The sequence below is a fragment of the Astyanax mexicanus genome, chromosome 8 (genome assembly GCF_023375975.1).
Source record: "Astyanax mexicanus isolate ESR-SI-001 chromosome 8, AstMex3_surface, whole genome shotgun sequence".
NCBI classification, from domain to species: domain Eukaryota; kingdom Metazoa; phylum Chordata; class Actinopteri; order Characiformes; family Acestrorhamphidae; genus Astyanax; species Astyanax mexicanus.
The window spans coordinates 39,741,564-39,767,057 of NC_064415.1; the positions used below are offsets into that span (position 1 = coordinate 39,741,564).

The 25,494-nt window shown below is 40.3% G+C and overlaps 1 protein-coding gene and 1 long non-coding RNA gene across 2 annotated transcripts in view; one reads left to right on the plus strand and one right to left on the minus strand.

The window, feature by feature from the left end:
- The first annotated feature begins 1,225 nt into the window (after positions 1–1,225).
- The window catches only part of marchf6 (membrane-associated ring finger (C3HC4) 6), a 28,088-nt gene continuing 3,819 nt past the window's right edge, over positions 1,226–25,494 (plus strand). Inside the window, exons 1-25 of the mRNA XM_007260190.4 lie at positions 1,226–1,501; positions 3,439–3,538; positions 6,150–6,223; positions 7,076–7,219; positions 7,370–7,442; positions 7,633–7,801; positions 9,149–9,341; positions 16,467–16,528; positions 16,632–16,664; positions 17,170–17,221; positions 17,305–17,363; positions 17,472–17,552; positions 17,691–17,759; positions 18,584–18,658; positions 18,764–18,898; positions 18,993–19,112; positions 20,235–20,335; positions 20,954–21,091; positions 22,081–22,288; positions 22,390–22,459; positions 23,473–23,654; positions 23,763–23,897; positions 24,023–24,112; positions 25,086–25,218; positions 25,340–25,475. Of these exons, the coding sequence (XP_007260252.1) occupies positions 1,483–1,501; positions 3,439–3,538; positions 6,150–6,223; positions 7,076–7,219; positions 7,370–7,442; positions 7,633–7,801; positions 9,149–9,341; positions 16,467–16,528; positions 16,632–16,664; positions 17,170–17,221; positions 17,305–17,363; positions 17,472–17,552; positions 17,691–17,759; positions 18,584–18,658; positions 18,764–18,898; positions 18,993–19,112; positions 20,235–20,335; positions 20,954–21,091; positions 22,081–22,288; positions 22,390–22,459; positions 23,473–23,654; positions 23,763–23,897; positions 24,023–24,112; positions 25,086–25,218; positions 25,340–25,475 (2,651 nt within the window). The 5' untranslated portion in view covers positions 1,226–1,482. The remainder of the gene's footprint in view (positions 1,502–3,438; positions 3,539–6,149; positions 6,224–7,075; positions 7,220–7,369; positions 7,443–7,632; positions 7,802–9,148; positions 9,342–16,466; positions 16,529–16,631; positions 16,665–17,169; positions 17,222–17,304; positions 17,364–17,471; positions 17,553–17,690; positions 17,760–18,583; positions 18,659–18,763; positions 18,899–18,992; positions 19,113–20,234; positions 20,336–20,953; positions 21,092–22,080; positions 22,289–22,389; positions 22,460–23,472; positions 23,655–23,762; positions 23,898–24,022; positions 24,113–25,085; positions 25,219–25,339; positions 25,476–25,494) is intronic.
- On the minus strand, positions 9,761–15,952 carry LOC125803857 (uncharacterized). Its single transcript, XR_007440211.1, has 3 exons — positions 15,872–15,952; positions 15,333–15,429; positions 9,761–9,946 (listed from the first exon to the last, which is right to left on the minus strand). It is a non-coding gene; the product is annotated as an uncharacterized LOC125803857 (long non-coding RNA).

Sequence of the window (25,494 nt, forward strand, 5' to 3'; positions counted from 1 at the left end):
GGTCACCTTCTTGAATGAATGGTTGTCCCAATTCTTGGGGGGAGAATTTCACCCCTTTCATTTGTAACTCTGTTCCATTATATATAACCTCCTCATTATATATAGAAATAGTGCATTATATGGTATGTAAGCCATATTGTGGTCCAATTTAAAATTTAATCAGTACATTTTATTTCATGGCTGTTTACAGAAACTTCTACTTTTTCCTACTGATCCTCCTCCTTTCCTCTATGACCCAGAGACTGATTTTGTTTAGTCATCTTGTCGTCTGTCTGAATACTGGAGCAGATGAAAGAAGGGCTTCAAATCTCCCTGCAGCTTTTTCCAACAGAGAATACACCAAAGTATCCTACCCAGGAAGTCTTTTAGGGATTTTAGAGTGACATCACATTGGCCACGCCCACAGAGCACACAAGCGCACATTTTTTATTAATAAATTCATTCATTTATTTTATTTTGTAATACATTCTGTAAAAATAGTACAACTCCCAAATAATACAAATCCCAAAGGTTAGTAGAACATAGATAATCACTTCTTATAAGCAAATAAAAATACATAAAATAAGTAACACACAAGGCTTTCACTTTTATCTGATTGGCATTTTGTAACATTTTAGAAATGTAGTATTTTCTCTGCAATGAGCAGGAGTTTAAACATCCACAATTAACCCTTTCACACCCTGCATCCATTACAATGGACATCATGTATTTTCTTTTTTTATAAAAAACATAACACTGTTTGAGAGTTGTTCAAAGGAAAAGACCATGCCAACCAAGGAACACGTTTATAAACCAATGAAACAGTAACTTGGCCTGCCTACTACTGGAAAACCAGTAGTACTAGAGTCATTGGGGCAAAGTAACAGCTAATTCCAATGCAATGGGAAAAAACTGCTCTTCCACTCTGATCGGGAGATCACTGGTTCGAATCCTATTCATGCAGCTTGCCATCGGCTGCAGGGGCCCTGAGAGAGCACAATTGGCCTAAATAAAAAAAAAAAAAAATAGGATACATTAACAAAAGGTCAGTGACAGCTCATTATAAATTCCTACAGTTCTTCTTACAGTTTTTACATTTCTTATTTTTCTAAATGATTTCAAAAGTGAGGTAAAGTCTAGCCCCTATATAGTTCACTATTAAACACCCGTAATCCATCACAGAGTGTAGTATCTGTCGTAGCCTCTGTCCTCGTGCGCTGTCCTGCCGGAAACAGTGCTGAGCTGTGCTCCAGGGGTTGATGGGAGATGTAGTTCACTGACATTTTACCGAGCACAGGTTTTGTGGGCGTCTGAAGGGGGTTAGTTAGCTAACACTAAACTGAGCGGTTGTGTCCGGTGTGCGGAGCTGGTGTCCGGTGTGCGGCTGGTCTGGAGATGTGTGTGTTGGTGAGGCGTTAGGAAGCTGTTGTTGTTTTCCAGCTGTAGCGGATCGGGGTTATGAGCGGACTGTAAAGAGGACAGTGCGTCACGACCAGCGACAAGATGGACACTGGAGAAGAGGGTAAGCTCCGGACCTTTAACGGGCTTTAACTGGGCTCTAAAATTAGACGGGCTCTGGGCACGGCTGTTTAATGTGAGCGGTTAGCCTGGGTTTCAATATGGATCCGAAGTACGGGGCGCAAACACCGCCGTTCAGGCCGGGCTGCTGTTAGTTAGCTGTAGCTGGGTTAGCTGGGTTGGCTAATGCTAGCTTTATAGCTTCCAAGTTAGACTGGACTATGTGGCCCTGCGCTGTGAACCGTAACGCTAGCTATTTAGCTACTTAGCTAATGCTAGCTTTGCTTTGCTAGTAAACATGTCATCGCCCTGAACTCAGTCAACAAAGACCCCCGCACTGATATTTGAGCTGTGTTTTTCTTTAAAACAGACTGGTTAGCTAACAAGGTTAGCTAAGCTAACGCAGTGAGGTATTCAATTTATAGTGTGTATTGACTGTTAGCTAGCTTTTAGCACTGTTAGAGTCAGTCGGGTGAGCTCTGTTTTCTGGAGGTTTCTCAGAAAGTGGGTTAGTTAAGCACTAAATGGTTCAGCACAGCAGTTTTATTTTACCACCACTGCTAACTTACAAGCTAGTTAGCTTAGCTAACGTATATTTCTGGTTCCTCAAAATCGCTGAAATCTGCAGCGATGACTGGAAAACGTTGAGTATATTACTCACAGTTCAGTAAGTAGTGTCAGGTGTAGCACAACAGAATTATGTGGACTAGGGTTAGCTAACTAGCATTTACTGGGGATCAAAACATTCGCTTTTAACACACACTTGCGAATCGAAACATTCCTAAAATAACAAATGTTTTTCATAAAACACACAAAAAAAAAAACATTTGGCAGTTGTTGTGGCTATTTAACCCCAAATAGCCAATGGAGACTTGTGTGTGTATGTGTATGTGTACAATTCGTACAGTAGTAATAACTCAGTCATTTTAACTCATGAATTTTCTAAGTAACACAGCTCTGGAAAAAAACAAGAGACAATTTCAGTTTCTGAATCAGTTTCTCTGTTTTTGCTATTCATAGGTTTATGTTTGAGTAAAATGAGCATGTTGTATTCTATAAACTACAGACAACATTTCTCCTAAATTCCAAATAAAATATATATTGCCATTTATTTGCAAAAAAAAGAGAAATGACAGAAATAAGAAAAAGATGTTGAAATATTTTCAGACCTTAAATAATGCAAAGAAAACAAGTTTAGTTTTAAGAGTTCAGAAATCAATATGGTGGAATAACTGGTTTATGATAACAGTTTTCATGCATCTTGGCATGTTCTCCTCCGCCAGTCTTTCACACTCCTTTTGAATAACTTTATGCCTGCACTCCTGGTGCAAATATTCCAGCAGTTCAGCTTGGTTTGATTGCTTGTTATCATCTGTCTTTCTCCTGGTTTTATTCCAGAGGTTTTCAAAATTGTGAAATAAAAAAAAAGAAACGCATATTTTTTTAAAGTGGGCTCTTATTTTTTTCAGAGCCAGAAAAAATACATCCATTAAATTATTATAACCACAATGTTGCCATGACAATCATGTCCACAATGATTAATGTTAAGATGACATTTTTTTTTAACAATAGATTGTTCTGGAAATTATTGAGGTGAATGATTTAATTGTTATTTTAAGATATTGTTATGCTACCAATTTATACAATGATATTATAGCCTAACAATGCAATTACACCCATCATTTATATCCTTGGCAACAAAAAATGGGCAATATGGAGGACAGCAGAAACGATTAACGTCATGTCCATATATTAAAGGATGAGCTGATAATGTAATTATTGTGACCTGCATAATTAATACCTTAAAAATGAACGGACATGTTCAGTATGTTTTGTTACTTTGCAGCAAAAAAGTTGTAGACCTGCTGATACTAATTATTAGTTATTATTAATTATTATTATTAATTATATTAATTATTTTTATTTTTTTATTTTTTGCAGCTGACATATGTAGAGTGTGTCGGTCTGAGGGAACTCTAGACAAACCCCTCTACCACCCCTGTGTCTGCACTGGAAGTATTAAATTCATTCATCAAGAATGGTAAGTGCCAGTTTTTCTCACATTCCACACAGAGCATCCAGTCCTATTACTGGTTTTCTGTGCCAAACTGACCTATATTTAGGCCTTTTCAGGACACAGACACATTATAGTCAGGTGCCGAACTTTAAAAGCTTGTCTTAAGTGTAAAGTTTCAGAAGAAAATCTTCCTAATTTAATATTCCGTCATAATAAATATAACATTAAGCTGAACAACCAGATCGGGCTTTAAATGTGTTCTCAAGCAGTAATGCTTGCTTTAATGATGTAGCAAGAGCATATTTTTTTTATCAACAATTTAGAATAAAAAAACAAACAAAAAAAAAAGGTCAGTTTAACATTGGTTGCTTACGACCCTTTCACACAATGCCTCTGATTTGTGTCTGTTTTGAGACATAACAACGAAAGGCCTCTATAAACTTCTCTAGAGCGCTAGAGATTTTGACAAAATCTTTGTGTTATAATTAAAAAAATATTATAAAGCAATGTAAAAAGAAAAAAAAGAAAACTGACGGCTGGCGTACTTAATCAGCCACGGCAGTGGCAGAGCAAGAACAATCACAGGTTTAACAGGGTTTATATAAAGCCTTCTCTTCATAACAAAGACCTGATTGCAACAGAATGAATTTGCACACCTCCAAATAAAGGTTTTGTAGACAAAGATAATTATAAAAGTGGGGAAATCTGGTAAGTGGACAAAAATACATTCTCACCAATAAAACTTTGTAGAGGAATTCGTGTTGAGGCTCCACAGACCCATTTAAAAAAAAAACAACAAAAAACAATGTACTTTCTACAGTTACTGGTTTCAGTAGGTTTTAGTTTGTTAAAAAGAATTTCTTAACTCAAAATGACTTATGGCCTATTTTTACTATAGGATTTGTGCACAATAATCAGACAAAAATTACTTATCCTCTTTGTTGCACAGAAACCTTGCTTCTCTTTCTTTGCTGGTTTTCACTTTTTGACAGTGCACCTCTTAAGAATTGTTCTTTCCATTAAAATTTCATCAGAATTTCATGATGAATGAGGTGATAAGAATGCTGTAAAATGACTTGGAATAAAGTCTTTTTACATTGACTTGAAGCCGAAGATTTTTTTTTCTTGTGTAAAGTTGCTTTTTTGGACAGTTAGCATTTTGTGTGAAAACAACAACATTTTCTTTGTAATAGAATATGCTGTTAGACACTTTCTTTAAAGGTGAAATCTGGTGAGAAATGGACTTGGGGTGTAGTGAAACATGATAACGAGTACAAACATTTGTAAAATAACCCACCTGGGAGCATTGGGAGCATTGTCTTAAAAAATGCTGTATTTTGGAATGCTGGGGGTGAGCAGAGGTGGGCTTTTCGACAAAAGTTTGTACCCGGTATCATGTTTCACTACAACCTAAGTCCATTTCACACTGTAGTTCTCTTTTAATACTTGCAGTATTTACAATATATTCAGAAATGTATATTATCTGTCAAAATAAACACAGTTAAACTATCAGAATATGACACATGATACAAAACCATTGATACAAATCTATTAATTGGCTCTTGTGCTTTTATCAGCATGAACAGAGAGGTAGATGGTGCAGTCAGCCAATAAATGATAGTCAGAGCACCAAATGAAAGGAATTGAAGACATAATGCATGCAACCTGAGATGGGAGTGGTGTTTCTGCGTTCCTGAAAAGTAGCCTGCATCAGTATTGAACAGGTTTCATGGCCAGCCTGCAGGTGCTACAAACTTTGATTAGCAAGAACATGATTCTACTTAGTACTCACTTACTTTAAAAGACTTTAACAGTGAGTGTGCAAATGAAGACAAATTCGACTATTAAGTGTTTTACTGCACCTCAGTAAAATGATCTGTTTAAAATGCTCTGAATACAGACTCCTTAATCAGTTTTCACAGAATGTTTATGGCATAGAGAAATCGTGCCAGCTTGTTTACTGACGATCTGTAGCTTTATTACCCTGCCACTTCACCTAATTTAGTTTTCTTGCAATCTCTAGGCCTACAGTATGACTGGGCATATGATAAAAATAGTGTCATGTATATTTAAGATACAATACTGTATGGGTTGCAATACACACAGTGCAGTCAGAATGCATTTGTAGTGACAGAACCACAATTCAAATGCTTTCCCAAACTGAGTACACTGACTTGAAATCTCATAGAATTGAAAAATGGCAATTCCCAGGCCTGGATAAGTTTTGGAAAAATCATGGAAATTTGTTTTACAAAAGTTTGTGTTTCTGTTTATCAATGAAGAAAATCTATTTTAACAAATACCTCAGCACAGAGTTTAGTAATTTAGCCCTACGCAATCTGACACACATTTTGTTATTGAAGATTGTGTGTCAACTTTTTTTATTAGATGTGATTGGCTGAAGTGATTGGCTTTATACGTTAGTTAAATTTATGACTTCTTTTAAGCCTGAATAAAAAGCTTCATTCTGTGCACGCCAGCCTTGCCTGCAGTGATCAAGAATAAGGTTGTCGTCTTTGGAGCGTGGAAACGAGTCACTGGAAGCTTCTGTGCTTTGTTCCATATGTTCACTCAGTCTCACTCAGTCTCTCTGTCTTTCTTCCTGCTCCTTTTTTCTCTTGTTTTTTTTTTTCAGCTTGGTGCAGTGGCTGAAACACAGCAGAAAAGAGTACTGCGAATTATGCAAGCACAGATTTGCTTTCACGCCAAGTAAGTAGATCACTCTTGAGTGGAGGCAGCCCTTTGATGGGGCTCGGTACAGTTACAGCAGCATTGTGTGATCCTTTCATTACTGTGTATTCTGTGCCTCTGTGGTGGGCTATAGAGTTCCGCAGAGCCATGTGACCTTAAAAACACACACGGGTTGTAGTAGTTGTTGTCCTCGTCATCAGCTTTTTCAAAGTCGGAATGGAGTTTAATGACACTTGAGGTCATGTGACTCTTTTGGGCTAATGACCCCGTCTGCTGTGGCCTGTGAGGCACCCTGATGTAGGGACAGTTACCACATGACTTTTCATGGCTGTCTCTGCATCAGCCATTCTAATGCGTGCACTTGGGAGGCCCCACTGTACATATATAGGGGAGAGTGGGTCATGTTAGATTTCACAACTTTGGAGCCATTAAAAGGTCTGATAAATTGATACAAACAGATATAATAATATTTAGCACAGTTTCCTGTTGTTTGAGCTAAATGTAATCTAAGTAATATATCTACCGCTTTTTTTTTTTTTTTTTTTTTGTGCACTATAAGGCACACAGGATTATACAGCACGCTATCAATGAACGTCTATTTTCACACATAAGGTGCATTATTCGTCACTAGAAAGGGACAGGGGTGTCGCCATGTTTCTCTTCTCTTGCTACTGTTACTGAGTAGAGGCTCCCTGACAGGACTCAGTCAAAGACTGAGACATGTTTTAGACAAGTTAGCTCCAGGTTCTTTTTTATACTTCCTTACAAAGGCACTAAACCTTGTCTATGTATAAATCACCACTACTCCATTACTTCTTAATAAAAAGTGTTATGTATGTATGTTAAAGTTTCTCTTTCTCTTTCTGTCAGTCTATTCCCCAGACATGCCTTCACGGCTCCCCGTACAGGACATTTTTGCAGGCCTGGTGACCAGTATAGGCACAGCCATACGATACTGGTTTCACTATACGCTGGTTGCCTTCGCGTGGCTGGGTGTTGTACCTTTAACAGCATGTAAGTGATTCTCCAGAGTATGCAGACTGTATTGTAGACATATCATACAAACTTAGATGTCCTATAGAAATAAAAAGTGTATATTCATCACCTGTGCTGAGATGACTTACTGTCTTTCTGCTTTTTTTTCTTGTTATTCCCCTCATAAAGGTCGCATCTATAAGTGTCTGTTTACTGGTTCCGTAAGCTCCCTCCTGACGCTGCCATTAGATATGCTCTCCACGTGAGTATCAGCAAACAGGAAAACCCTTATAGTTGTTCCTTAGGCACAGATTCTAGGTTCTAATCATAGTACACATGGGCATTTGTCAGATTTTATAACCTCTGACTTTTTTAGTCTAAATCAATATCTGTCAGATAGTTTTATAGCTGCAGGATGTTGATGTGACTGACATAAGTATGTTTGTTTACAGGGAGAATCTGCTGGCGGATTGTCTGCAGGGCTGCTTTGTGGTGACCTGCACACTCTGCGCCTTCATAAGCTTGGTGTGGTTACGGGAGCAGATTGTCCACGGCGGAGCTCCACTCTGGCTGGAGCAGAACCAGCAGCAGCCTGCCAATGCAGCAGCACAGGCCAATGAGGTAAAATCTCATTCTTGACACTTAGTCTCAGGCATAAATTAAGTTTGAGACAAATTTCAGAGGAAGATACAGTTAAAGGTATTCTGTGTTCACCAACGCCTCCCTCTTCCCATTCTTGTTCTCTCTACTGTGTTGCAAAGGCCAGAGAACACTGCTTCTAAACAGCAATCACTGAACAGTTAGATAACTAAGAAGTTTTGAGTCTATGTTTTTACTCTTATACGGATGCTGATTCTCCCCATTTCCTTGCCACTATTGTTTCATGTGATTCATGTCTTTACCTAACTGTTGTGCTGTCGTAGATTTAAAGCTAACCAGCTCAGACTCTGCTGAACCTGGCTGCTGTGCCTGTTAGCATTATGTCCCCAACCCAGAAGAGCCTGGCTGTTAGCAGTGCAGCAAACCCCCTCTGACCCTGTTGTGGCTGTTAGCGTCACGTCTCCAACTCAATGAGGCAATTCTGTTAGCATCGCAGATAACCCACTAGAATGCTTCAGAGCCTGGCTGCTGTTTTTTTTTTTTTTTTAGCATTGTGTCCCCAGCCCTGTTGAGCCTGGCTGTTACCATAGTGGCTAATCCAGTCGAACGCTGCTAAGCCTTGCTGTTGGCATAGTTCTTAACCCAGTCGAATGCTGCAGAGCCTGGCTGCTGTGTCTGTTAGCATCATGTCTTCAACCCTACTAAACCTGGATGTTAGCACCGCGGCTTACCTGCTTCAACCTTGTGAATACTGGATGCTGTTTCTGCAGAATTGTGGCTGTAGCTTGGTGGAGTCTGGCTGTTAGGCTCATGACTTACTTGCTCCAACTTTGCAGGTCCAGGTTGCTGTCCCTGGTAGCACTGTGGCTGTCCTATATAAACATATTTTATTAAATATTATTAAACTTATATTATACATAACATTTTATATATTATTAATGCTATGTTAATGTTTAAAATGTCAGATTAAGCACCTTTTAATATGTAATTAAAAGGTTTTACAATAGAATAGTTTGCTGACGTCTCTTTTAGGCTTCTGACCTCATCAGCTAAACTTTTTGACGTTTGATATCCTTGAGAGACCAATTATGCAGTGCACACCAAGACCCTCTTTGTTTACTTTGTTCTTGCTTTCTCTGCAGTAATTATCATTCTGTTCTGAACGCAGAACAACAGCTTGGTGTGCTCACAGTCAGCCTGCAGTCCCTCATTAGCCTCCGTATCTCTGGAGATGCTCAGACAGCTCTCACCGTCTCTATAGTGCACATGCACACCTTGAGTCATGCTGCAAAGCGTAGGCTGCTGTTTAAAAAGACCGGAAAGTTCATTGTCAGTAAATTTTTTTTTTTTTTTTGTGCCCTGGGTTAGGCTGCAGGTGCAGGGAATGGAGGTGCAGACAACCAGCCTGTCCCAGCCCCGGCTGAGCCCCCAGCGGAGAATGCAGTGCCAGCAGAGGTCCCTGAGGTTCCCCCTGACCCAGCGGAAGATCTGGAGCTGGACAATGACGACGAGGAAGAAGCTGGGGGTGAAGATGCAGCTGATGCCAACAATGGTGCACAAGGTACACCATCATCTACCACAGAGGCAGATGGAAAACAAAGGAATGAGCTTCCAGTATTAAACATAATTATAGTAGACACTAAAGTACAGTGATAAAATTGTTTTTCAAATAACAAACAACCGTATCATTAACACTGAATCCTTGTTATTACGCTCATTGGCCATTTTATCGTCTCCAAAAGGAATAATTACACTATGTATTTCATCAGTTTCTCTCTATACTGTGTTAGTGTCCTTTCACTCCGTTCTTTAGTAGACACGTGTTATTTGGGTGCTGCGTTATAATCAGCATTGCAGTGACACTGAGGTGGTGGTGGTGGTGGTGGTGGTGGTGGTGTGTTTGTGTGTTGCATTGGTTTGAGTTGATCAAACACCTTAGCATCACTGCTGTACTGAGAATAGTTAGCTATTCTCAGGAGGTGTGATGATGTCAGGGCCCTGAACACATCACCACCAACTCCAGAGACATTTTATCTGCAAAGACATTTTTACACAAACACAGTACTTACCTGGATCCTGTGGAAATGGCGGCGCGCGAGCCACCCGGGTCCTTAAGGTCTGGGTAGAGACCAAGGGGTGTCCTGGGGCAGGGGAGCCTGGGGGTACCTGTGAAAAAGAGAACAGAGAAAATAATACATTAACATTGTAAAATTATCATCAATACTTACCTGGACGTCCAAATGTTTACATGCATGTCATTCTGTTTGTAAATATGTTAATATTGTACATATACAATCATGTATAGTTGTCTTACCCACCTGCCCTCAAGTTAATTACTTGTTGGTTTAGCCGGGGATGGGCTAAAGGTATTTAAAGGCAGGCGGGTACACTATTGGGGGGCTGGTTGAGCGTGGCTGGTATGCCGACGGGAGTTTATTGTGCTGAGTATTAGCGTTTGTGGTGGTAGCTGCCAATCCACCTTTAACTCCTACCCGTGTAGCGTGTAAATAGTTTGTATATATATTGTAAATTTCGTTTTGTTTTCATTTTTGTTTTTGGGTTCGGGTGCTTAATTTGTCACAATAAACACTTCTAAAGGGATTCTTACCTGGTTCCAGACTGTTTTTGCGTCTCTGCCTCACCTCTCTCCGGTAACCTCCTGACCACTTGTCCTCACACTACCACAAATGGTGGCAGCGGTCTAAAAGGGAGAGAGTACGAGACGTTACTACGACGGAAGGTAGTGAAGACGCCTTTGAAGTGCGGAAAAGTTCCCATCGCTACGCGCTTCGCCGCGGTGCAACAGAGGGAGAAGTCGCCGGCTGTGTGGTCCTAAACACCGCTAGAAGCCAACGCGAGCACCCGGAAGTACACTACGAAGGGAGCAAGGAGCGGATTGTGACGTGCCCAAACAACGCCTGTCAAAATAAGAGCCCCGGGATCCGCTGCAGCAGAAGCGGGACGAAAACGGGTGGAAAAAAAAAATGGAGATCCGTTCAAGCCCTGCGAACCGAAACTCAGCAAGGAGTCGACTCAGTGAATCGACTGAAAGAGTCAAGAGGGCAACGAATCTTCCCATTATGGATGAAGCTGCTGCAAAAGAGCAAAAGACTTCAACCCCAGATGTGGAGCAGCTTGCAGCGTCCCTCCAGTTATTTCTTCTTCGACAGCAAGAAAGAGATGAGGCATGGCGAAAAGAAGCTGCAAAACAAGAAAATAGATGGCGTTCACTACAACACCAATTCACACTTTTTCAGCAGGCTGTTCAAGAAGAAAAGCGAGAGCAGAGACGATCTGCTGATGAAGTGGAAACTGGTTCAGAACAGAATCCATCACAGATCCTGAGACACAGCAGAGAGACCAGAGCAGCTGTGGACAGACAAAGTTCACCACCACAGCGTTCTGCACCTCGCCCGACACCTAGACTACCAGAACTGAAAGAGAGCGATGACATCGAGCATTACCTCGCGATGTTTGAGAGGATTGCACAGACAGCAGGCTGGCCACCTGAGGACTGGGCTATCTATCTCATTCCGGCATTGGAGGGCAAGGCAAGAGAAGCATACATCTCAATGGACACTGACGACATTGGTGACTACCAAAAGGTGAAAGAAGCAGTGCTCAGGAAGTATGAAATCAACAAAGACACGTACAGGAAAAGATTCCGGGAAGCATGTGTCAAGCCACAGGAGACCCCCAGGGAGCTGCATAACAGACTGAAAGGCCTGTATGAAAAGTGGATGAGGCCCGAACAGAAAACGAAGCAGGAAATCGGTGACGTCATCATCCATGAACAGTTCCTGAAAGTGTTGTCTCCTGAACTGAGAAGCTGGATTCTTGAACGCAGCCCTGAAACAACATCCAGATCAGTGGAATTGGCTGATGCGTACATCACTGCACGGCATTCTGAGGGGGTCCGGCACCTCGACTGGGGCAGACGATTCCTGACGGCAGAAAAGCCAGGTAGGACTGTTGGGGGATATGGGAGAAGTCTTGATGCCTCTTATAAACAGTTCAGTCAAGAAAGTGGTTGGTCTAGGTCCAAAGTAAAGCCCTACACAGTGAGCAAAGGTAGCAGTGAGCAACAAATGGTGAACATGCTAAAATGCTTTACTTGTGGTAAATTGGGACATAAGAGCAGGGAATGTCCAGTGGGGAACACTAGGGCCAATAGACTCCTATATGTACCCAAAACTAGTGACTGTAAGGCAGCAAATAGTGACAGTGACACAGTTGTCAGAGTTAAAGTTGGTGGGAAAGTACTCAAGGCACTTATCGATACGGGAGCGAGCCAAACCATTTTAACTAGGAGAAGCCTACCTGAAGCCCAAGAATTTCAGGGGACCAAAGTTAAAATTAGGTGTGTTCATGGCGATGAACAAATGTACCCTACAGCTGAGGTCATAGTTGAAATAAATGGGCAGGCTTATAGTTTAAGAGTGGGGGTGGTGGAGAACTTACCGTATGATGTAATCTTGGGCAGGGACCTGCCAATACTCGTAGACCTCTTGAGTGAAAGTAGCCTAGCAGCAGATGTGTGCGTAGCTACTAGAGCCCAAACCAAGCTCAGCAAGAGCTTAGAAAATAAACAAATTAGTGAACAACTTCCTTTTGCGGGTGACGTAAAAGTGCGTAAAAGCAAAAGAGAAAGAAGAGTTGATAAAGTAAGGGGTACCAGAGTAGAAGAGAGGGTTGCTGAACCAGATATAGTGGGGCTTAAGTTGTCTACTGATATAGGCAGTCTACAAAGCAACGATAATTCTCTGCGTACGCTCTTTGAAGCTGCAGATAAAGCAGGACAGGATGTAGGGGGCGAAACTGAGTTTACTGTGCAACAGGGTAAATTGTACAGGGTCAAAAATGAGCAGCGTTACCTTGTAATTCCTAAACCTTTGCGGCAGGAAGTGCTAAATCTAGCTCACGCAGATCCATTGGCAGGACATCTAGGCCAGAGTAAAACAATCAAAAGAATAACCAGCAGGTTTTACTGGCCAGGAATGTTCCAGGAGATAGTCAACTTCTGCAAAACATGTCAAGCATGCCAGCTAACTGCCCCTGCTAAAAAGTCAGACAGAGTGCCCCTGGTCAGTTTACCAATCATTGAAGTCCCATTTTCGCGCATAGCCATGGACATTGTAGGCCCATTGCCTAGAAGCCAGCAGGGTAATAGGTATATTTTGGTTATTTGTGATTATGCTACCAGGTACCCTGAGGCATTCCCTTTAAGAAAGGTGAAGGCCAGACAAGTGGTTAATGCTTTGATCCAGTTGATCTCAAGGGTAGGGGTCCCAAAAGAAATCCTAACAGACCAAGGCACTAATTTTATGTCTAGGCTTATGAAGGATGTTATGGCATTGTTAGGCATAAGAGGCATTAAGACTACTCCGTACCACCCACAGACCGATGGCATGGTGGAGCGCTTTAACAAGACACTCAAGGCAATGCTCAAGAAGTTTGTGTCAGAATCTGGGTCTGACTGGGACAAGTGGCTTCCCTACCTCCTGTTTGCCTACCGAGAGGTGCCACAAGCATCCAGTGGGTTCTCACCCTTTGAACTGTTGTACGGACGTGAAGTCAGAGGACCACTGGATGTGCTGAGAGAAGCATGGGATGGGGAGAAGCCTGAACGTCAGGTCAATGTCCTCTCTTATGTCCTCAAGATGAGGGAGAAGATGGTGAAACTTACAAGCCTGGTGAAAGAGAACATGAAGGTAGCTCAAGCCAGCCAGAAGAGATGGTACGACGCAGCATCCAGGAAGAGGGAACTGAAGCCAGGGGACAAGGCTCTTATCCTGCTGCCAACGTCCGAGAGCAGCATTCTGGCGAAGTGGCAAGGTCCTTACAGGGTTACCAAGCGGTTGGGTCTTACCACATATGAACTCTATGTGCCCGACAGCAAGAAAACTACTCAAGCCTTCCACATCAATATGCTGAGGCGCTGGCATGACAGGGAAGCAGAGACCACCGACCATCTCTGGCTGAGAGCTGTGGAGGATGAGGAGGAGTACGATGAACAGTATTTTCCAGTGGCACAAGACCATCATCCCACCGTTTCCCTCGCCCACCTCTCCCCAAGACACCAAGAGCAGCTGAGTAAAGTCATCCCAGATGGACTGTTTGGTCAAGAGCCGGGACGCACAAGTCTGGCGGAACACGTCATTAAGCTGAAAGAGACGGATCCCATAAGACAGACAAGCTGCAGAGTTCCAGCAAGACTCGTTGCTGATCTCAAGAAGGAGGTCCAGAGCATGCTGAAAATGGGAGTTATAGAGCCATCTACCAGCGAGTGGTGCAGCCCTGTGGTTCTGGTTCCCAAAAAGAATGGGGGACTGAGATTTTGCGTGGACTTCTCTAAACTCAACTCAGTTTCTGCATTCGACTCATACCCAATGCCACGCACAGATGAGCTAGTGGAACGGCTGGGCAGAGCCAGGTTCCTAACAACATTGGACTTATGCAAGGGGTACTGGCAAGTACCATTGCATCCAAGTGCAAGAGAGCTCACAGCGTTCAGAGCTCCGAGTGGACTGTATCAGTTCACAGTGATGCCGTTTGGTCTGCATGGGGCAGCGGCTACATTCCAGAGGCTAATCGACAAGGTGCTGAGGGGCACGGAGGACTTCACGGCAGCATACATCGATGACATCGTCATATACAGCGAGTCCTGGGCAGACCATGTGGAGCATGTGAGGGTGGTGCTGGAGAAGATCAAGAAGGCTGGACTGACGATCAATCCGGAGAAATGCAATATGGCGCAGTCCGAAGTCACGTACCTGGGGTATGTGCTGGGGAATGGTGTGCTGCGGCCACAAGCCGACAAGGTGGAGGCTGTCATGAATGCCTCTGTTCCAAGCACCAAGAGACGTGTGAGGTCATTCCTTGGTCTGGTGGGGTGGTACCGCCGATTCATTCCCGACTTCTCCACAATCGCGGCACCCCTCACAGAGCTCACAAAAAATGGTCATCCACAGAAGGTCAAGTGGACTCCAGAATGCGACGCGGCCTTTAAGACGCTGAAGTCGTGCTTGTGCTCTGCACCTGTCTTGAGAAGCCCGGACTGGAGTAAGCCGTTCACTGTGCAAACCGATGCATCAGGAGTCGGATTAGGTGCAGTCCTGTTACAAGCTGAGGGGGGAGACTTGCACCCCATCTCCTACATAAGCAGGAAGTTGTTCCCGAGAGAACGGAACTACTCAACAATCGAGAAGGAGGCTCTAGCGATCAAGTGGGCCTTAGATTCATTCAGGTACTACCTGATTAACAGTGAGTTTACACTGGAAACTGATCACCGTGCGCTGCAGTGGATGCGCAAAATGAAGGACACAAACGCAAGAATCACACGATGGTACTTGTCACTACAACCATTCAGATGTGTGGTGAAGTACAAAAAAGGAGCTCAGAATGTGACTGCTGACTTTTTATCAAGAGACTCTGAGGAGCTCTGACTTTGAGGGGGGGGGGTGTGTGATGATGTCAGGGCCCTGAACACATCACCACCAACTCCAGAGACATTTTATCTGCAAAGACATTTTTACACAAACACAGTACTTACCTGGATCCTGTGGAAATGGCGGCGCGCGAGCCACCCGGGTCCTTAAGGTCTGGGTAGAGACCAAGGGGTGTCCTGGGGCAGGGGAGCCTGGGGGTACCTGTGAAAAAGAGAACAGAGAAAATAATACATTAACATTGTAAAATTATCATCAATACTTACCTGGACGTCCAAATGTTTACATGCATGTCATTCTGTTTGTAAATATGTTAATATTGTACATATACAATCATGTATAGTTGTCTTACCCACCTGCCCTCAAGTTAATTACTTGTTGGTTTAGCCGGGGATGGGCTAAAGGTATTTAAAGGCAGGCGGGTACACTATTGGGGGGCTGGTTGAGCGTGGCTGGTATGCCGACGGGAGTTTATTGTGCTGAGTATTAGCGTTTGTGGTGGTAGCTGCCAATCCACCTTTAACTCCTACCAGTGTAGCGTGTAAATAGTTTGTATATATATTGTAAATTTCGTTTTGTTTTCATTTTTGTTTTTGGGTTCGGGTGCTTAATTTGTCACAATAAACACTTCTAAAGGGATTCTTACCTGGTTCCAGACTGTTTTTGCGTCTCTGCCTCACCTCTCTCCGGTAACCTCCTGACCACTTGTCCTCACACTACCACAGGAGGACTAAAGGATAACCAACACAAACTGTGCAGCAGCAGATGAACTTCTGTTTCTCACTTTATGTACAAGGTCAGCCAGCTAGGTAGGCATGTTTAGTAGAGTGGACAGTGTTTAAAACTTCCAGAAGCACTGCTGTGTCTGATTCACTCCATACCAGTGCAATAAACTATAACACATCACTACCATGCCAGTGTCACTGCAGTGCGGAAAATGATCCACCACACATGTAATACCTGCTCTGTGGTGATTCTGTTGAGTCCTGACCATTAAACATCAGAGGTAAAGGAGGGTAAAATGTATTTGTCTGAATAGGCGAAGATCAGAGAGCTCATACACGCACAAATACTTTAGAAGAATTAATAAAATATATTTTTAATTAATCATAACAAAAATATTGGGTTGGCAGTTTGGTTGCAAAGTAGCAAAGGTTTGTAAATTGCCTTGATAATTGAATTAATGCCTTGGATTAAAGAACAGAACAGTATAATCATTGTATCTGGTGTGTTCTGTGTAGATGATATGAACTGGAATGCTCTGGAATGGGACCGTGCAGCTGAGGAGTTAACATGGGAAAGAGTGAGACTCTACTCTTTAATACAGTCTTATAATTCATACACAAACATAGACAGATAATAACATGTTGGAAATATTTAATTCAATTCATTTCTTCTCCTCACAGATGCTTGGCCTGGATGGCTCTCTGGTTTTTCTGGTATGTAATTTCTGATCACAATTCAGTTAAGCAATAATACATGATGGGGAGTGCTAAAGTGTGTAATTTTGGCCCTGTAGGCTGTAGATGAGCACAGCAGTGCCAGTATTACATGTTGTAGCACAATCCTCGAGTGTATTATTGCGATTAAACCACAGTTACATTATCACTGCTTATCAAATGCTTTGGAGTTAAAGAGGACGAGAAAAATATGATCTGTTTGGTTATAAACACCCCTCAAGTTACAATCGTTCCATTGCAGCTCTGTTTATGGCTATGCTGTTTGGCTTGTAAGCTCTGCATCGTTGCTAGGTTACTTGTATGTGGCTACATGAAGAGCTTTGGTTACAGGCCATTACTGGCTGATAATGGCACTCAAAGTATGCCTCTCAGGCGTTCACATTGCAGGGTCGGAACCAACTGTGATATAATATGGCATATTTTTTAAACTTTTGTACTGGATCTGTGACGTGATTTTCAGTCTTGTTTAATTGTGTGTGTTTAGGAACACGTCTTCTGGGTGGTCTCTCTCAACACACTCTTCATTCTGGTGTTTGGTATGTGTCCATATAATTCTGTTTCTTGAATACACTGCTTAAGTAGTGGGTATGTTTTAAACAACACTCTCTATGTTTTGTAGCTTTTTGTCCATACCATATTGGACACTTCTCAGTGGTGGGCCTTGGCTTTGAAGATTATGTAAGTATTTTTTACACTCTAATTAACCTGTTGCTGGTTTGGTACTGTTTTCGTTTTACTGTAAATTGGCTGCTGTATGTTATTATAATGTTTTTAACTTGTCCTCAGGTTCGTGCCTCTCATTTTGAAGGTCTCATCACCACCATTGTAGGATACGTCTTGTTGGCCATCGCTCTCATTGTGTGCCATGTATCCTTAAGCACTGCACTTCTCATCAAGTGCCATTTAAGTTTGCAATGACTGGAAAATATTAAAGTTAATATTTAAGTGTAAAAAAAATTTTGTACCAAACTAATATTTGAAGTTTTCCTTAGTAAACAATTCTAGGGGTTAGCAGCATTGGTGAGGTTCCAAAGATCACGACGATTGTTAGGAGTCTGCTACATTGTGGTCAAGGTGAGTATTTATACTCTTGTCATTATGTATGCGTGAAATATTTGATATCATGTTCCAGTTACCTGGAGATCTAATATTAATGGATGTTGGGTACAGCTCTAAAAAACTAAGGTTCTTCAAATTAGATTTGTCTATTATATTGACAATGTCGATTATTTAAAATTTGTCAAATACAAATTTTATTGTCAACTAATTGCTAATTTGTAACAGTACCGCATTACACAAAGTGCTGGGGACAGAAACACTATGGGAGATGGGTAACTTGCTCGCTCAACTCACACTCAACTTAGTCTGTGTCTCCATAAGGGCCCAAACACAACAGATTACATATTTACTGACAAAATATCAGTAATTTCCATGTTTTAACATCATTTAGACATTTAAATCTTATGTTCAGCTGTTTCTAACATTTTTAGAGATGGAAGAAATAATCGTTAACTAATCGAATAATCGGAAAAAATAATCATCAGATTTGTCGACTACCAAAATAATCACTAGTTGCAGCCCTACTTCAAAATATCTTTGATCAGTGCTACACTTTTTTGGCTTCATAAAGACGTATTTATATGTCTTGGCATTTCTAGAAAGTTATACAAGTAAAGCTGTAGAACCTTCCCTTGATTTTCATTTTAGGTTACTCACAGTCGTAGCTCTATTACACAAATGGTTAATTGTAAAACCTAATGGTTCTTCTGTATCATCCCACAGAGAACAATTTTTAATAATGTACCTGCATTAAATTTAAATTTAAAGCATTTAAATGTTACATATTCCAACAACAGTTAATAATGTACTGATGGTTAAGTATGTTTTGTTCTTTCTAGGTGTCCTTGTTGGTGGTGGTAGAGATTGGTGTGTTTCCTCTTATCTGTGGCTGGTGGCTGGATATCTGCTCTCTGGTTTGTGAATGAATCCTATCTTCCTCAATGTTGACTTTTCACTTGGTGCCAAGTAAGTAATTATCATTAGTTTTTAATAATGCGTTTCTTTGTCTGTTTTAATAGGAAATGTTTGATGCATCCCTAAAAGACCGAGAGCTAAGTTTTGAATCAGCTCCAGGCACCACCATGTTTCTACACTGGCTTGTAGGCATGGTCTATGTCTTCTACTTCGCCTCCTTCATTCTCCTACTCAGAGAGGTACTTCATTCGTTATAATGCAACAGTAAATCATTCTGACAAACATTCTTCATTAAGTAATGGCGTACTAATGCACGTGTGTTTTCTGGAACAGGTGCTCAGGCCTGGAGTCTTATGGTTTCTCCGAAACCTTAATGATCCAGATTTTAACCCGGTCCAAGAAATGATCCACCTGCCAATATACAGACATCTGAGACGATTTATATTATCAGTGGTGAGACCAATGAGCTTTGAGTCACTTAGTAATCCATTTTATTTTATAATTTATTTATATTTTGATATATTTTCAGTGTAAGGCAAAGGATGAGACTTGTAGTTCAAGTCATTTTGGACTTTTTCCTAAGTTAATATAATATCTTAACATATAAAATATAATATAAAATAAAATATCTTAACAGGGCAGTTGGTATTCAAAAAAATATGTTTAAATACTCAAAATATTCATACTCAAATTAATACAAGGTTCATGCAATGATATATATATATCTGTACAAAACAGATGTTCCTTGAATTCTTTTAAATTGGCAACTAAAATAAAATAAATATAATGTTTTTTTTTAAAGTGCTTACAATTTTAAATGTCCATTCATGGGGGCTCGTATGTTTAATGAAATCATTTATTTATTAATTCATTTTTTCCTTTAGAAAAATTATTTCGTTGTGTTTCAGGGTTATTAATATAGGAGAAGCAGGTAGGGGGAGAAGCAGGCAATGAGTAATAAATTCGAGTAGTCTGTCAATAGAATATAATTAATGTCATACATGTAATATGTTGATAAGCTATCAGCGTTGTCATTTTTGAAAATTCTTTAGTGTACCTTTTTTTTTTTGCCTATTTTTTGTTTTACATTTTACAATAATTACAATCTGGCCACTGTGCATCGTCTGTTTTTGCTTGCAAAAGAATACATTTTATTAAAATAAAAATGCTTTTAATAATAATTTGCTTTGTATCAGACATTTTATTATTATTAATTTATTGTACATATTACAATGTTTTCTATATGCGTTTTAGATATTGGCATAGAACTTGTACACTACTGTATTTTTGCTGTATATTAAAAAGGCTTTTTTAGATTGTAGGAAGTATTAAAAATTTGTACCAATATATATATATATATATTTTTTTTTACTGTGTACTTTGATTTGTCTTTTTCCATATTAGCCTTATATTCATATTAGCACAGTATAAAATATTTTATTTACTGTGTATTTTAAATACCTATTAGTCTATATTTAACTGAATATTACATTTTATATTTTTTTTTATAAATTAGTTTATTTAGCTACACAAGATCAATATTGTCTGATCACATTTTGACCTTTTGTATTTCAGGTGGTGTTTGGTTCAATTGTTTTGCTGATGCTTTGGCTGCCTATTCGTATAATCAAACACATCTTGCCAGCCTTCCTTCCCTACAATGTGATGCTCTACAGGTAAATGAATCAGCTAGACGTGGAACAAAATATAGAAGTGTGATTTCCCAAAAGAGTTTCATCACCTGCAACAGTTTCAGTCCTCAGAGGGAAACAATTATTCTGACTCACTTGCTTCTGTTGCCTTATATACACTTCAGTAAAAGAGTTCATTGACTTGTTGCAATATTGGAGCTGTTATTTTTAGCTATGTAGGACAATTGAAAATGTTATATAAAGAAACATATACAAGATTTTTTCTTTGTATTGAAAAAGCTATTTAATTATGGAGTGGTTTTAACTGGTTTAGAATAAGAGCCCTTTATGGCTGTATGTTTAATATTTGAGTCCATGTTATGATTTGTGCCTTTGTTAAGTTTGAATCAAAGGTATTATAGTTGGGTTAAGATGAGATTGATGGTGATTTTCTTGAGTGTCTAATGAAGGATGGATGTGAATACTAAGCACCACCTGTTGCAGCGTTTTTCATCATATGGATGGTGTGTTACGCTGTTTGTGAGAATTCCCTGTGGGATATCCGTGTTAGCAGGCTGTAAAATATTTTCCAGCTTAATTACATGAGAACTAGTCCTATGAGTCTCACCCAGTATATCGTTTATATTTTTGTGTGTGTTTCAGTGATGCTCCAGTAAGTGAGCTGTCCCTCGAGCTGCTATTGCTGCAGGTGGTTTTGCCGGCTCTACTGGAGCAGGGACACACACGACAGTGGCTGAAGGGCCTGGTGAGAGCTTGGACGGTTACTGCGGGATATTTACTGTAAGTATCACAAAACCACTTACCTAAAAACATTAGGGCTGTCACAAAACTAAAAATTCAGCATGGATTATTTGTTAGTTTGCTTTATAATACATATTATAAATGTACAGTTCACAGTATGAAATAGAGTTTAATGCTGACCCATGTATATGCTAGGGGTTTTTTTTTCTTCTTTTTTTTAATACTATATATTTATGTTTGTGCTGGGTGGTATACTGGTTCATCAAATATGCCGGAGGGGAATTTAGAACCGGTATGCTTTTTTTACATACCTGCAGAGCGCTGTGTAGAACAGCACCGATGAAGCACACTAGCAGAGCAGAGCATAACAAGCTAACGTGTTTAAGTTTTATATTATATGTACTCCTAACAGTAGAGTATATACTATATAAAAGCCTAGTCATGCAAACAAAAAAGGAAATAAAATAAAATGAAAAAATACAGAGATATACCGTGAAACCGTCAGAATCTTGAAAAATACCATGATATACATGTTTGTTCATATCACCCGGCACTAGGTCTATGTACTGTGATGCATACTACAATATATTGTGATACTGAAAACAAGACAATATATTGTGATTGTTTTTCTTCAAATTTTAGGAAAATGGTATAAAAACACCCTATTTAGAAATTTCAGTAAAAGAAAATGTATTTTTATGCCATCAGAACACTGGGATCTATAGCAACAGAGTACAGCACTTTTATCTAGTGGTCTAAAACCAAATTAAATGCAAACTAATAATTAAAATTAACACTTTTTAAAAATCGATATTATATTGCAAATATACATTCTGTATATTTATATGTTCTAACATCCCTAGTAATGTATTTCAGAATCTTTGGAAGGCTGTGTACATGGTTTATGTTCATTGACCTCCATTAACAGCTTGTTTTCCATGTCCCAGTTTCCTTTTTAACCTTATTTCAAAATAAGCTATCTCTCTATAAATGTGGCCTTTGCTTAATCCTGATCTTCCTGTCCTCAGAGATCTGCACTCATACCTGCTGGGAGACCAAGAGGAGAATGAGAACAATGCTAACCAGGCGGCCAACAACAACCAGCAGCCCCGTAACAACGCCAACGCCATCCCAGTGGTGGGCGAGGGCCTGCACGCTGCTCACCAGGCCATCCTCCAACAAGGAGGACCTGTGGGCTTCCAGCCCTACCACCGCCCGATGAAGTTCCCTCTCAGGGTACACAGCACTCTGCTCCAGTATCATACATGCAGCACTTGTGGTGATAATGGTGGTGAAGTTCATTTGTCTCATGTTTGTTTGTCTATTTTTTATTTCAGATTGTGTTGCTGATACTTTTTATGTGTGTGACCCTGCTTTTGGCCAGTTTGTTGTGTCTTACTTTGCCAGGTGAGCAGATTTTTCTTATTTTTTAACTCCACATGCTGATACAATAGGCATTCCTTATCCTATCCACATAAAAAAACGCATTACTGGCACTCATCATTCTGTTGTATCTGATAGGCTTTTCTTGCACTAAATTAAACCTTTTAAATAGACTTCAAATGTTTACACTGACCATTTCATAGCCTGAACTTTTCAGCTCTTAAAGACTAGGATTGCATTCACATTACAAGCAAAATGAATCAGTTTGGATTTTTTGCTCAGTTCAGATTTGTCTGTCTTGATAGCTCACATTCATAATTCATGCTGTAAGCAACAGAGATCTTCACAAGGGCCGTAACCAAAACAAGTCAAAAATGATCTTATTTAAATTACTGAGCCAAAAACTACAAACTATTTTTAAAGATTTTTAATCAGATTGTATGTGATTTAAAATCTATATTTTTTTGAGTATTTTGATTTCTCCATATTCTCAGAGATTACTTGTCATTGTAAAGATGGCTGCCAATTTTTTTTGGTTGTTTTTTGACAGTACTCAGCACATACGTACAGGCAAAAACACCCTCAAAATGTATAACTCCGGCCAATAAATCAGAATTGGATTTGGTCTTGGACCACATAATCGTGACCCAGTTCTGATTTGCAAATATTTGGGTTAACATATACACACAACCCTGAAAAAAGGCAGAAATTGAGATTTTAATAATTTCAGATAATGTGAATGTATCCAAAGGCAAATATTAGAAGATTAAGACATTTTTTCTTAAAACAATATAAACATCTTAACATTTTCCTCAATATGCCATAAAAAAAAAACACATTATAGAATAAAATTTTCCTTACGGTGCTTTTGTCAACGTGGCCCCACTTCTTAACTGAATACTTACTATGCAATTACTTACTGTAATTCTTACTAAGGTACTCTACTTAGGCTTTTGTCTGTGTGATAACTTTGCTGAACTGAAGGCCAGACTCTAAATTGTGGCTAATGGTACAATTTCTTCTCCTCCCTCTGGCAGTGTTTGCTGGCCGATGGCTTATGTCATTCTGGACAGGCAGTGCAAAAATCCATGAGCTGTACACAGCAGCATGTGGCCTGTATGTGTGCTGGTTGTCCATCAGGGCCATCACTGTGTTGCTGGCCTGGATGCCCCAGGGCCGAAGGGTCATCCTACTGAAAGTCCAGGAGTGGACGCTTATGGTAATAATATTCATGATCATACTGAATATATTGTTGAGTAATGTGTGCAGTGTGTTTTAGTTGTTTTTTTGAAAATAATTGTGTGCATTTTGACACTTCTTTGGGTAGATAATGAAGACACTGATTGTGGCAGTGCTGTTGGCTGGGGTCATTCCTCTGCTTCTGGGGCTGCTGTTTGAGCTGGTCATTGTAGCTCCTCTTCGAGTGCCACTGGACCAGACGCCTCTGTTCTACCCGTGGCAGGTAATTATTATTATTATATGCCCTTATCAGTTAACAAACATGCATTAAAGGATGTCTTTGAACAGTTGAGTTAGCATTGTAGCCAGGAAAAGGCAAATGCTGAATTTGTTTTTACTGTGTTTCAGGACTGGGCGTTAGGAGTGTTACATGCCAAAATCATCGCCGCCATTACCCTAATGGGCCCTCAGTGGTGGCTGAAAACTGTCATCGAGCAGGTAAGTTCATATGTAGGATTATAGAATTCAGTGCACATACTCACCTAGCACTTTACACAAATATCTTTATAGTCATTTACTTGTTTGTCTGTTATTTAAATCAACCCTCAGAATGGGTGGGAAAATGTGATCTCAATGTATTTTATACTTGGCATCGTTTAAAGTTTACTCAAATCCAGTGTGTGAGTTGAGGCGGAAAGGCTACAGTAACTCTTATAACCGTTCTTTGCCATTGTCGTGAGCAGAAAACCATGTTTGATTGCACAACACAGAAGGAAGGAACCTTGAGGTGGATGGACTAAAACAGCAGGCACATGTAAAGATGAAATTCAGAAGAGTTTGGCACCAACAGCTTGAATCTATGTACCCAGATTGCCTTGTGTTGACAGTTCAGGCTGGTGGAAGTGTTGAAATGGTTTGGGAATTGATTTATTGGCATTATTTGGGCCAATCAGTCCATTGCTTCAATGCCACAGGCTGTTTTACTATGGTTGCTGCTTTGTTCGTCCTTGGGTGACCGTAATCCAGTATTCAATGGCCCTCCCAGTCACCAGAACTGCATATATCCTATAGAGCATCTTTGGCAATAAACTTAACTTTATTGTAACAGGAAGGAATTTTAAAAGTCAAAATAAATTGCATTAAGCAGCCATGTCAACATGAACCTGAATGTTTTCAACATCTTGCAGCATCTGTGCCATAATTAGTGTCTTAAGCCAGATATCTCCCCATTGAGATTGGCCTGCTAACCAACCTTCTACCAGACAAAATCACAGTGGGTGTCAGACAGAAATATTATTGAATCTGTTTGAAGGCAAAGGGAGGGAGGTGTCTCACCCATATTAGTTTATTCCTAATACATCATTAGGGATACATTAGTATGGATATATTAAATAAGATGTTTTCAGTGAATTGCTTGGTGCGTGTAGCTTTTTACAGAATGCTTCTAAAGTATGACTTTCTTGCACTCCAGGTGTATGCCAATGGAATCCGCAACATTGACCTCCATTTCATCATCCGAAAGCTGGCGGCCCCAGTCATCGCCGTGCTGCTGCTGTCTCTCTGTGTGCCCTATGTTATTGCTGTAGGCATCGTCCCAATCGTAGGTATGTCTTTGCCCTTTTCTCCTCACTGATTTTGGGATGGTGTCTACCTTTGGCCACATTTAGATCAATTACAAAACATTGAGAGTGAACACTAGTATTTTGTTGTGCTTCCTCTGATTAGGAGTCACAATGGAGATGCAGAACCTGGTTCAGAGGAGAATCTACCCCTTCCTGCTGATGGTCGTGGTTCTGATGGGAATACTCTCTTTCCAAATCCGACAATTCAAGCGCCTTTATGAGCACATCAAGAACGACAAGTGAGTTCTCGGTTGTCAC